The sequence below is a fragment of the Perca fluviatilis genome, chromosome 17 (assembly GCF_010015445.1).
Source record: "Perca fluviatilis chromosome 17, GENO_Pfluv_1.0, whole genome shotgun sequence".
NCBI classification, from domain to species: domain Eukaryota; kingdom Metazoa; phylum Chordata; class Actinopteri; order Perciformes; family Percidae; genus Perca; species Perca fluviatilis.
The window spans coordinates 9,597,516-9,610,028 of record NC_053128.1 but is presented as its reverse complement, the minus strand read 5'-3'; the positions used below and the strand labels follow the sequence as shown (position 1 = coordinate 9,610,028).

The 12,513-nt window shown below is 47.2% G+C and overlaps 1 protein-coding gene across 6 annotated transcripts in view; it reads right to left on the bottom strand.

Moving 5' to 3' along the window:
• The window catches only part of akna (AT-hook transcription factor), a 64,043-nt gene that overhangs the window by 12,342 nt on the left and 39,188 nt on the right, over positions 1-12,513 (bottom strand). The window contains exon 25 of one of the 6 annotated variants that reach the window (XM_039780581.1): positions 8,431-9,169. The exons of the other annotated variants lie outside the window; for them this stretch is intronic. Within the exon in view, the coding sequence (XP_039636515.1) occupies positions 9,160-9,169 (10 nt within the window). The 3' untranslated portion in view covers positions 8,431-9,159. Of the gene's footprint in view, positions 1-8,430; positions 9,170-12,513 lie in introns of those variants that run through there. 6 annotated transcript variants of the gene reach the window in all.

Sequence of the window (12,513 nt, the reverse complement as noted above, 5' to 3'; positions counted from 1 at the left end):
CGCCATTTGGCTTTATGAAAGTGGCGTATATATTTACGCAAAGTCATGATGCCATGTTGGAGTGAGAGCGCGGTCAGCGAGCTTGTTACACCGGCAATCTCTTACCACATGTCACGCCACTTATACAACATCTAACTAAATGTCTTATAAATCTAACAACGGTGTCCAATTTCAAGTTATTGAATATTTGTGAAGATTAGCTAGGGGTTTCGTCAGCTGAGACTGTCCATTCAATCCTAGCTGTGTGTAGCTAGCTACAAATCACGGATAGTTAGCTTCATTTTCGGCCTAATTCGAGTATATTTACAGTTTGAATTTCGTCACGCCAGTTATACAACATCTAACTAAATGTCTTATAAAGCTAACAACGGTGTCCGATTTCAAGTTAATGAATTTTTGTGAATTCCAGAGGAATTCTAAGAGGAGGCTAGCTAGCTCCATCCAGCCGCAGGCTCTATCACATCCAGCCGCAGGCGTGTATTTCACCGATCGTTTGTTTAAATAACTCAACACATTATAATTACACACATTATAAGATTAACTGTAACAAGCTCGCTGACCGCGCTCTCACTCACACACACCTGGAATTAGGAAGAGGGGAACTGCAGGCCCTGGAGCTCTGTCAGAGCAGCTGCGTTTGGTAGTAGTCCATTAGACCACAAAGCGGTGACTTTGCGCGGGTATGAAGTGCCGTGGGTTGCCAGCCGTAACGGAGCTCAATCAGGCTCACAGCAGGCCGGGGTCTGTGAAGGAAGGCAGGCCAGGCAGCAACACAGGCAGCACCGCTGCTGAAGTCCGACACACAGTCGGACAAAATTTGCAATTAGACATACATTTTTGTAAAACGGCCCATATTTGAGCTTTACATAGTTGATTTCTCGCATAAAAAAGTTTCAGAAGTGAATTTTGTAATGGAATAGCAGAAATCTGCGTGACCTAGATTCAGAAGAATTACCTGATCTCAGGTGAGTTGTGTAGCCTATGTAAATGTTGGGGCGTGACCGTTCTCTTATGGCGTTTTTCCATTACATGGTACCTGCTCGACTCGCCTCGACTCTACTCGCCTCGACTCAACTCGGCGCGCTGTGCGTCCCTTTTCCATTGCAGATTTTAGTACCGCCTCAGCGTGGCTGGTCGTCATAGCGACTGCCATGGGCGTGGCTTGGTAGCGTTGCATTCCCCCCCGACTCATTTCCTGGTTCTCCTTCTCCGTAAACAACATGAAATCAACAAGATAGTTAACTTTTACTGCTCCAGATTTCCCACCGTGGTCAGAAAGAACAGGGCAGACACTTTGTTTCTCTCACATATATGACTCTAGAGTCACTACTCGCTGCGGAGCTAATCGCCGTCACTCTCTCACTTCTCCCTCGCTCACCAGCTACACACACACACACACACACGGCGACTTGACACACACCAGCGCACAAGTATAAACATCAGGCCACTTGTATGCTACGGAGAAAGCTCTGCGTGGAGCCTCCGGCAGCAAAAAAACACCGCTGGCTAAACTATTTAAAAATGCCGTCTCTCGCTAGCAATGCAGTGATCAGGGACGATTCTTTCCGACCAGTCAGCAGACTGCAGGGTTTCACGTCACATTTTCGGCTCGCCTCAGCTCGCTTTGAACCTCGACTGAGGAGGTACTAAAAAAAGTACCTGTTAGCAGGTACCAGGTACTTTTTTTCATAATGGAAAACCAAAAAAGGCGAGTACAGGCGAGGCGAGTAGGTACCATGTAATGGAAAAGCGCCATTAATACACCCACGGCTGTGACAAAGGTTCCGGATTTTGAGATGCTTACGTAAGCAACTAGCTTTGTTGAGATTCGCCCGTTTTCAGCGGCAGTTTCAAAATATGAGATTTTCATAGTAAAGGGGTGTCAATGGGATTTTGAGCTTATATGTATGTCCTATTTACCCACCGAACTGTCGTTATTCAACTATGACAGGGTAAAATCGGTTTTGCATTCTATCACCCCTTTAATATGAATCAAAAGTGTAATACGACATTGACAAAATATTAAATAGGTTATTCAATGCTAATTCGTTAACATAAAGCAACACGCATTATGTCAATAACAGCTAATAACCTAAAATCTAATCTTTAAAATCATTTGTTTATTCAGGTTGAAGATAGTCGCGGCGCAAAAGATGACAGGGAGGGCGCAGGCACAGTGCCAGGATGTCCCGGGATGCTCTACATCACAATATTTAGTCGTAAAGACCAAACGTTGGACATTGGACGTCACTCGCTGCGAACGATAGGCTACGGCATCGCGACACAGTATAGGGCGGACGACGGGCACCCCCCCGATACCTACTCAATGGTGTTAGAGTAGCTCGCGGCATAGAGCCGTGGACGCGAAGAGAACTTTGAAAGTTCCAAACCAGCGGCATTATTTACAGACAGACGTCCACGCGGGCAGCTCCGCGTCGCTAGCGACGCTGCCGTTGAGGCGCAGACCGTGCACCGCCCCTCCCCCACCGTCTCCCTTGCTCTCAACCTCAGATTTTCACAGCGTTACCAACCCATCGGAGAATTACAGGTCAATTCCGATTGGCCGTTTGTCTCCAATTGGATCGCAAGTAGCGGGAAACAAAAAGGTAGCTAGGAGGAACGGTCTTTTTCAGTCAACACGCGTCGGCACAGCAAATACCGACTACAGCCGAGCTGTTGGACTGGCCGACGTTACCGGATCAAAACGCATTTCGGTCGGTATTTCGCATCATCGACTTACGTTACAGAAACGTCTCAATATTTGCGTGTACTATAAAGCCGTTATCTAGCAATCTAGCTAGCTAGCCGAGTCAGGTCTCGCAACGCCCGTCGCACCGTAGCCACACGCAAGTCGTCGTTAATACTTACGTTACACTACCGTACTTTATTAACTTGAATTCCGTTGCTATATTAGCTAGCTTGCGAAGGAGCTATCCGTCGCTAACGCTAATTTATCTCAAAAAACAGAAACGTTAGCTAACTACTGCCGAGATACCATTTCACCAGAGACCAGAGAGGTGTCGTGAGACTCGTCTTAAAACGAAACCACATCTCGGCAGCGACGTTTGTCAGCTACTGCTTTTTGACATAAATTAGCTCGTTAACGTAAGCGTCAGCAACGGATAGCTACTTCGCAAGCCGATAAAACATAGCCTCGGCAAACAGAATCGAGGTTAACGAAACGCGATAACTAGCTACGTAACCGGCATTGCAAACTTCTTCCGAGTGGCCGTATTGTGACATTTTAGGCGCGTTCGGACAAATAGACTTTATCCACGCCGGGCTAACGTTAGATTGCGCGCGAAGGACAACGTCAGTCGCGCGCGGAGATGCGTAATTCCAACTATTAAGGCACGTCTGTAACACGCCGGTCGGTCAATAGCACGAAATGCCGTAGATCGCCGCTTTCCGGTCTGAGGTTCCCCCGCAGCACCGTCATATTGACTCGCGTACCCCGCCCTATCAATTCCCAACGTGGTCACACTATTTATCGTATCAAAGTGAATATTCTTACATTTTCACGCAATCGAACCATAAACATTTAGGTTGGTTTGGTCGGAAATTCTACCAGCTAGGCCTTTTACTCGAAGCGCGGTCAACGTTTCAAAAGTCATCCGTTACTTTGAGCTAATCATTTCAACCGTCAGCTAAGCCAGTAGGCCACTTTTAGCTATTTTTACGTTCAAACGTACGCGTCGAGCCGTTTTAGCCGACGTATCGTTTGAAATCAGTCGCAATTCAACTGTTTTTTTCATTAGTCGAGCTGCTCCACAACCTTTCCAAGTACCCACCGGCTACGGCAGAGATACTCCTCCCAATCCTAATCGGAGACGAACGGCCGATCGGTCGGTTTCGCGGCACGCCAAAAAGCTTCTTCGACGATAAAATTATAACAATCGGACAAATAACAATCGGAGATGAAAATTCATCGCCTTTCACCCTCGGACGCAGGAGCGCACGATAATACCCGACGTACGCTCCCGCGGACCTCGACAGTTAACGTCAAAGGTCTCTTCGGCTAAGCCAACTACCCGTCTCTCAGACACCGTTCCGACGAGGCTTAAAGAAGCGCTACCCGCGGTTAACGCTACATCCCTAGACTCGATCAATACGTCTTTATCGACAGGTCGCGTACCGCAGTCATTTAAAGCGGCTGCGATAAAACCGCTCGGATCCCGAGGTCTTAGCCAACCACAGACCTATATCTAACCTTCCCTTTCTCTTCAAAATCCTCGACAATCAGTTATGCGACTTTCTACACAGGATGAGTCTGTTTGAGGACTTTCGGTCAGGATTTAGAACGCGTCACGGCACAGAGACGGCACCGGCGAAAATCACCGACGACCTTCCGACCGCCGCCGACAAAGGACTCGCCTCCGTACTCGTCTCGTTAGATCTCGGCGCCGCATTCGACGCCGTCGACCGCGCCGGCCCGTCGCGGAGACCGTTGACAGAAAACCCCGTCGACATGATCAGTCGCGTCCCCGAGGTCCAAAAAACTGCCACAGAACAGACCAAAAAGACAAGAGGAGACGAGACGTAATACATCTCTATTACAGCGGGCGGCGCTAATCTGTAATGTTGCCCAAGAAATGAAAACCGGCAGCTTATTGGAGGAACGCGTCACATGGGTTTGTTTTCTCCGGAAATTCAGAGCCAGACCGCCACGGCGGCCGTTGAGAATACGATCTCACATCGTACTAAAATAGTTCACCGAAACGTGTTTCTGAAAACATTTTAAGCGAGAAATGGGCCATGCAGTTGCTGAATCTGTCTTCATTTCAGCTCAACAAAGGTCAGTTTTTCAAATTTTCATCAGATTTCGAGAGACTGTAGTCACCTCATCACGCTCGTCATTTCCGGGCGAAGAAAGAAGCCACGAAGAAAACTCCTGAAGAATGAGGCTTTTCATTCGGACTACGCATGTTTTACGAATGCCACGTTTGACCAAGGCCACGCTGAGATGGCGCCAAACGACGAGCTGTCCAGATGTGATGGTAGAGTGTGGTATATACCCCACCGCGGGGTCTACCATAAGAAGAAAAAGAAAATCTGTGTAGTATTTGATTGCACTGCATCATTTCAGGGCACCCCATTAAACAGTCAGCTACTGCAAGGACCCGATTTGACAAACACCCTCCTGGGCGTCCTCCTCCGGTTCAGACAGGAACCAGTCGCCATCATGGCGGACATTGAGGGGATGTTCCACCAAGTCCGAGCGCCTGAAAACGATGTTGACCTTTTACGTTTCCTGTGGCGGCCAAATGACACAGACGCGTCGACGACGGTCTGAAATCCGTTGCCTCCGAGAAGCGGGCCATACGCCTAATTAACGATCTTAGAGCGACATGCGCAACAGGAGGCTTCAGATTAACCAAACGGGTGAGCAACAGTAGCCATGTGCTGGCTTCAGTCCCAGACAAAGATAGAGCTCTGAAGGAAATCGCAGACGTCAATCTGGAAAGGAGCGAGCTACCACTAGAGCATGCTCTAGGCATCCAGCGGAACATTAATTCTGACACCTTCCGTTTTAAAGTCTCTCAAAAACAGCAGCCCTATACGCGGCGGGGCATACTCTCAGTTACAAACTCTGCGTACGACCCTCTCGAGAGGCTCTGCAGAGGAAGCCGCGGATGGGATTCTGGGATTTCACTTTCCTTTACCAAAAGGCGGGAGTCACGGTTGGGTGGCCCGGATTACCCGAAAAAAGCCTAAACATCAGCAGATGCTACCGGCCGCATAATTTTGGGCCGCTTCATAAGGCCCGGCTGCACCATTTCCGCGACGCCAGCGAGGTGGGATACGGCACTGCAAGCTACCCGAGGCCTCATTCACATTGCCTTCGTTATGGGCAAAGGAAGAGTTGCACCACTGAAACCAGTCACCATCCCCAGGCTGGAACTGGCAGCTGCAGTACTGGCTGTGTGAATTAACAGAATGCTGGAAAAGGAGCTTGAATACGTATCTGTAATGACACCTGCCGCTTTCAAACATACGTGGCTAACAGAGCATCTACCATCAGAGAACTGTCAGAAAAATCTCAACGGCGATACGTAAACAGCTCCCTCAACCCTGCAGACGACGCCTCCAGGGGCTTAACAGCTGAAGCATTCCTGAAATCCAAACGACGGTTGAATGGGCCATCCTTTCTAAAACGGCCAGAGGAGGATTGGCCAAAGCACCCAGAGATTACCACCACTCTTTCCGACGATGACCCGGAGATCAAGAAGACTGTCGAAGTCTTCGGTACAGGTGCGGGAGAGGCCCACAATCCAGTCATCGAATTCACACAACACTTCTCCTCACGGGATCACCTTAAAAGAGCTACCACAAGTCTTCTACAATTCAAAGACCTACTTATGCTCTCGAGTAGGAGGAGGAAGGAAACCACAATTGCTCACCAACAGCTCTGATCCAGAATCCAACACCAAAGAGCGTATCCCGTGGAACATCCAGGGGGCATTTTAAATTTTTACCTCTCCGCGCTGGGGGGCGCTTTGGTCTCGCCAACATTTCTCAGAGGAGATTTCCGCACTGGAAACCGGCAGCAGACTTTACGAGCGCGACCCTTTTCTTTCTGAGGGTCTACTGAGAGTATGCGGAAGGCTGAATAGGATGGCTGTGCCTGAGGAATTCAAGCATCCTGCTATTCTACCAAAAGCCAGCCATCTAACCAGACTGCTACTTAAACACATACACATTTCAGTGGGCCAAGGTGGGAGAAATCTAATGCTTTCAAAGCTTTGCCAGAGAAAGATAATAAAGGACTGCGTATTCCGCAGACGCTGGCACGCTCAACCTAGCGTGCAGAAGATGTCAGACCTGCCTTTAAATCGCATAACCCCAGGTAGAGACCCCGGGAGAGACTCATCTGGAGCATCAAGAAGGTCCTCTACTCTATTGTCAGGCAGCAAGTCCTGGACGATGAGAGCCTGCAAATCATCTTCTGCGAAGTAGAGACTATCCTGAACGACAGGCCCTTCACTGCGGTTTCAGACGATCCTAGTGATCCAGAGGCCCTCACACCTAACCATCTGCTCCTGCTGAAAGGACAACCCCCGCTGCCACCAGGTGCGTTTAAGAAAGAAGACTGCTATTCCAGACGAAGACGGAGACAGGTGCAGTACCTTGCTGACCTGTTCCGGAAGCGCTGGGTTAAAGAATATCTTCCGCCGATGCGGTAGAGGCAAAAGTGGAACGTGGTGAAAAAGAATGTAAAAGCAGACGATATAGCGGATGAGACTTTGCCACGCAATTCCTGGCTGATGGGAAGAATAGTTGAGACGATCCCAGACAGCAGAGGCCACGTCAGACGGGTCAGGATACGTACCAGGAGCAAAATCCCGGAGAGACCCATTACCAAGCTATGCCTTCTACTGGAGACTTGACTGTGACTGACCACAACACTGATCTTTCCCTTCCCTTTCCCTTCCAAGGAACCTATTTTTGGGATTTACTTTTTACGTTTTTTTGTACCTTTATTCCAAGAACTCAGAGTTGGACTATATGATTTTTTGTCGGATTTTTTTATCTTTCTTTTGGATATTGGACTATGGCAGTTTCTCGCCCCCAGAAGGTGGACTATAAACCTAAAAAAAAAAAAACGAACCAGTCCGACAACGGCTCCGTGCTTACAATAATAATAATAGTAATTGCCTCATATTGCTGACAATTAGGGGCCGGGACGTCGGAGCCATTCATGTTATTTTAAGTTACGTCACATTTCGTAGGAACGATTAATTACGGTTTGTTACGATAGGCTGCTCGTCACGGGGTTTTGTGAACGTTGCAAGCATATGACGTTTCAGCTCCACCCATTTGGGCCGATCACCTGTACAGGTGGTAGTGTGCGCGAATGATTCGGATGAACGAGATGGCGGGAGTAGAAGGGACACAGTTTTTTGACCGTGGTCGTGACAATTATACGTAACAGAAAGAACTACGACCATAATGAACGTTTAAGTCGTTTGCCAATCGGCTGCCACGCGTCCGAGACAATCTTTACTCCCGACGTAGCGGCTCCGGGCAAAGTTGCGCCGGAGGCCGCAACGCGCGATCTCGTGAAGCGCTGTCCCGATCCCATTTCTACCTATCTGAGCCCACGCGGCCTCACACACTCACTCACTTAGTACCTGAGATCAATTAAGTCTGCGAGTCCTTAGTCCTCAGGGCTCACTTTGGGATCGGGCCATTCTTTTTCAGTTTTGGGTAACCTTACTTTTTTTTAACCTCAGGCAGTTCACCACTTACCTTTGTACCATTTCAAGCTATTGGTTGGATTCCAACTGCTACAATGTCAATAAAAAACTCAAACAATTGGGGTGTTGTGAAACGGGTGGGCGGGAGGGGGTTAAAGCACAATACGAGCACTCAATGTGAAATAAGCATACACAAAAACACACTTTGACATTGTTCCGTTTATGTGCAAACAGCAACAACATTATTGTACACGTTATGAAGTCGGTTTCAAGCACGGCATTTTGGCGCCTGCCTGCCTGCCTGCTCACACTTTGTCTTTTTCAGGTCAGGCGACGATTGCCGAACGGGAACACCTGCGTCGGCCTGGCTCGGAGGACCGGGGGATGGGTGGAATCCTGCAATGGCAGCTTGTGTTCCTTGGCCTTTGTGCGTGCGTGCCGTACCCATGCACCCATGCACACGTTCTGGCACGCACGCACGGGTGAGGTTGTGTCCCTTTTCAGGTGTCAGCGTTTGTGTGCCGGTTGTTTGGTTGTCCATTGTCAGGTGAGGTGGGGTGTCGATCTTACATTCAGGCTGTCGTTTGGGCTGCGATCCTGAGCTGTGGCCGTGCGGTCTTGCCTTGCACTGCGCTGGTACCGGCCGGGGTTTCCCGGCGTGGATGTCGCGGCCCGGCCCCGGTCCCCGCTGCGTCTCCCCCGCGTAGACTCCTGTGTCTTTGTCCTCCGACGTCTTCGTCCGACGCGGCTGGCCGCCGAGGCTGCCGCCTCATGCGCAGGCCCCCTCATATACTGGCAAGGGGTGCCCGTCAGCCGCAGGTGCGGCCGCACGGCCACGCCCCCGCCTGACGGGCAACAGCTGGCGATCGTTACCCACACATGTCGTCCTGCGCACCGATGCAATGGAGCTCGTTCACACTTGTGCTGCAAACAAGCAAGCAAGCAGGCTGGCTTGCTTGCTTCAGGCATGACTGAATGAACGACAAAATAAATCTATGCATGAATGTTGTCCATCCACGCTCCACCTATGTCTGCTCATTACCACAATCACATATCACAATCAGAAGTTACTAGCCTTCTGGAAATGCCGCATGGTTGTCCATCACTCACACAGTACATGCCTCCGAATCACCACCACTGGCATCCGTCATTGTAAAACACAAATACATCACACACACACGTACACACAAAACATTTTGCAACACAAAAAACAGCTGAGCGATGTCAAACTTTAGTGAATCGGCACATTTCTGGACTAAAAACACAACAGCACTAAATTGCACTCACGGAAATCAAAAAAGAGAAAAAGGAATCGTACAGTCACGATACCGGGAAAAAGCTCAAACCCGGTATTGAGAAAACAATCGACTTGGAAAAGAAAGGCGGGAAGAGCTCAAACTACGAGTAAAAGCACCCCAAAAGTTACAAATACGTACGGTCGCAGACGGTACACGACGACGGAGACCGCCGAAGGATATTACGAGCCTCCGACTGACAGCGGCACCAAGTAAATGCCACGTGAGCGACCTGTCTGAAAGTTCAAAGTCTTCCGGTAGCTGCGCCGAGACGAATCCCGATCGTTCCCGATCTTGCGGAGACGGAGAGCGTAGGTATACGTGAGGAGATAACGTGGGCGCGGGCTAATTATCGCTAACTGCCGTATTTTCCGCACTGTAAGGCGCACCGGATTATAAGGCTCACCTTCAATGAATGGCCTATTTTAGAACTGTTTTCATATATAGGGCGCACCGGATTATAAGGCGCATAGAATAGAAGATACTGCAGTCAAAACGTTCAACTGGGGTTGCGTTATGCATCCACTAGATGGAGCTGTGCTAAAGGGAATGTCAACAAAACAGTCATATAAAGTCAAACCTTATTAAGCGTTCTGACAACTCCGTTCACTCCCTCCTTATAGCATTTAAATCTAAGTGGTCCGAGAAAATTGCAACCATCTCAACGTGGTCCCTGACGTCTTGTCCGCTTCCGTTGGCCGTATCGGAGGCAAACCTGAACGGATTGGCTAATATGAGTACTGTGTGATGACGCCCACATCGATCATGTAGCGAGCTGGGCAGAGAAGCTAGCGGCGATGACAAGTGCGGAAATGGAAAACTGTTTCGCGTTTTTCCGTTGCGATTCGGCCAGACACTTCAACATTGTGAGGCGAACAGATCGTTTTGGAATATAAAGGTTGGATATTACATTTCTTTGGACTCTTGTGAATTTATGAAAATCAACTTTTGGGCAAAATACCACTTTGTTGCTGAAAGGACAACGAAAACAGGTATGGATGCGCTCTCGACACCTGCGCAGATTACGGCTGAATTGTTTTATTTTCTGTTACTTTGTAACAGTTGTGTAACTGCTATAAATCATCTTATGCTTTGTATGTGGGCTTCAATTAATCATTAGAGGCTAAGCTTTCAATTGGTGTGTCGCATGGCTGTATATTTTGAAGATTTAATGCTTTAAAGTTATAAAAACGCGAATGAGTGGACGTTTTATCGAGGTTACAGCGACGCAGTGTCCCGTCAACGGGACAGTGATCCTTGAGAGGTTGTATATATATATATATATATATATATACACACACACTGTATATAAGTGAATTTGAACTCTTTCTATTTCCACATTTTCTATCATAATGCGTCAAGTATATTATCAATTAGATTGAATTCGGTATTGATGACGCGAAAAATAATAACGGTAACTCCAGTGAAATTATTTGAAACTTGTTAATGAGGACTAGATTAGGACTGTATTTAAAGCTGACCATTCTGGTTTCCAACTTCGCCCCAGGTGTGTCTGTTAAAACACGGACAGAGACAACTTCTCTCTTTTGATGCTTTATTAATGGTGTGTTCTTTTTGTCCACCGAAGTCGTTTTACGAGTCGTTTTCTTTGTTGTAACCAAATGAAGAAGTCGTACACGTAGCGCTGTATACTGCTACCTATAGGCATGTCGCTACAGTCTTATTAGGAGTTAAATACCGCCTGATTAGTTATTTTGTAGCTTGTGCAGCTGAAATTGGCTAGAGACACTCGGTTGCTATATGATAACAATGGCTTTAAGCAGAGTCTTGAGCAGAAAGCAGAGCAGTAGCCTAACGTTAACGTTAATCAAAACGTAATTTTCGTGTTTCAAACTGTGAAATATATCCGTGTAATATGTCAATAACTGGGTGAATAGAATCCTAAATGTTACTAAAAATGTTACAAAAATCCATCTTTTCTCCGACTCGTAGTATTGTGTGACAAAAAGAATGCAACAACCCGCGGTTATTCGTTTTTCGACACGGATGTGACGTCACGCTCGAGCTACTAGTCGCGATTACAAGACAAAAAGAACGCACCATAAGATCAAGCAATGTGCAATCTAGCTAACAGGTGAACACAAACAACAAAATCACTAGCTAACTTACTTTAAATTTGCAAGAACTATAGACCAATACAACAACAGGCTTACATTAACTGACAAAGTTATACAACTTACAGTTCTCAAGGACGCACACACACGATCTAACTGATTATCCTCCGGACAGATTGTGTCTATTTTTTTCTCCGTGTGGCCCGCTCGTGGTGTGAGGCGCGTGTCCGCGCTATTTTCCGACATGCACTCACAATCACGACCTGTTGTACAAAACTAAAGTAACGCGCCAATTTTCTAAAATATAAGGAGTAGAAAGTACCGATATTCGTGTTAAAATGTAAGGAGTAAAAGTAAAAAGTCGCCACAAAAATAAATGTAAAGTAAAGTAAAAATATCTGAAAAATCTACTTGAGTAGGCCTACAGTAATGAAGTATTTGTACTTAGTTACTTCCCATCTCTGATAATAATATAAATAAATAATATTTCTCCAAAGTTGACAGGTAGGCTACGTAAATTAATTCATTTCACAATTTCACCTTTCTACATCAAATCCGTTGACCTTTGCAAGCATCGTCCTCCCTTGGGGAAACCAACCAAACGGGAATGAGAGAGGAATGAATAACACTTGCATTTGATGCTTTCGTTTTACTATCAGTAGCCGATATCCCCGCTTGACATTAGAGGAAGGGACCTGTGGCTGCTACGCTGTTTTAGCCATAAGTTTTAGCTGCCTATCATCAAGAGTTACTGAGACGCCTACAGCACGTCAACGAGTGAACTCAAAAGCAGTCACCTGATTTTCGCGTAGTTTAAGTCGAGACACTACAGGTGAATAGGGAATTTTTTTTAACTAGCAGATATCACCATGAAACTCTGCCAGTTGATTACTTACATTAAGATGAGAAAAAAATGTATTACAAGTTTTCTGTAATTTAATGTTT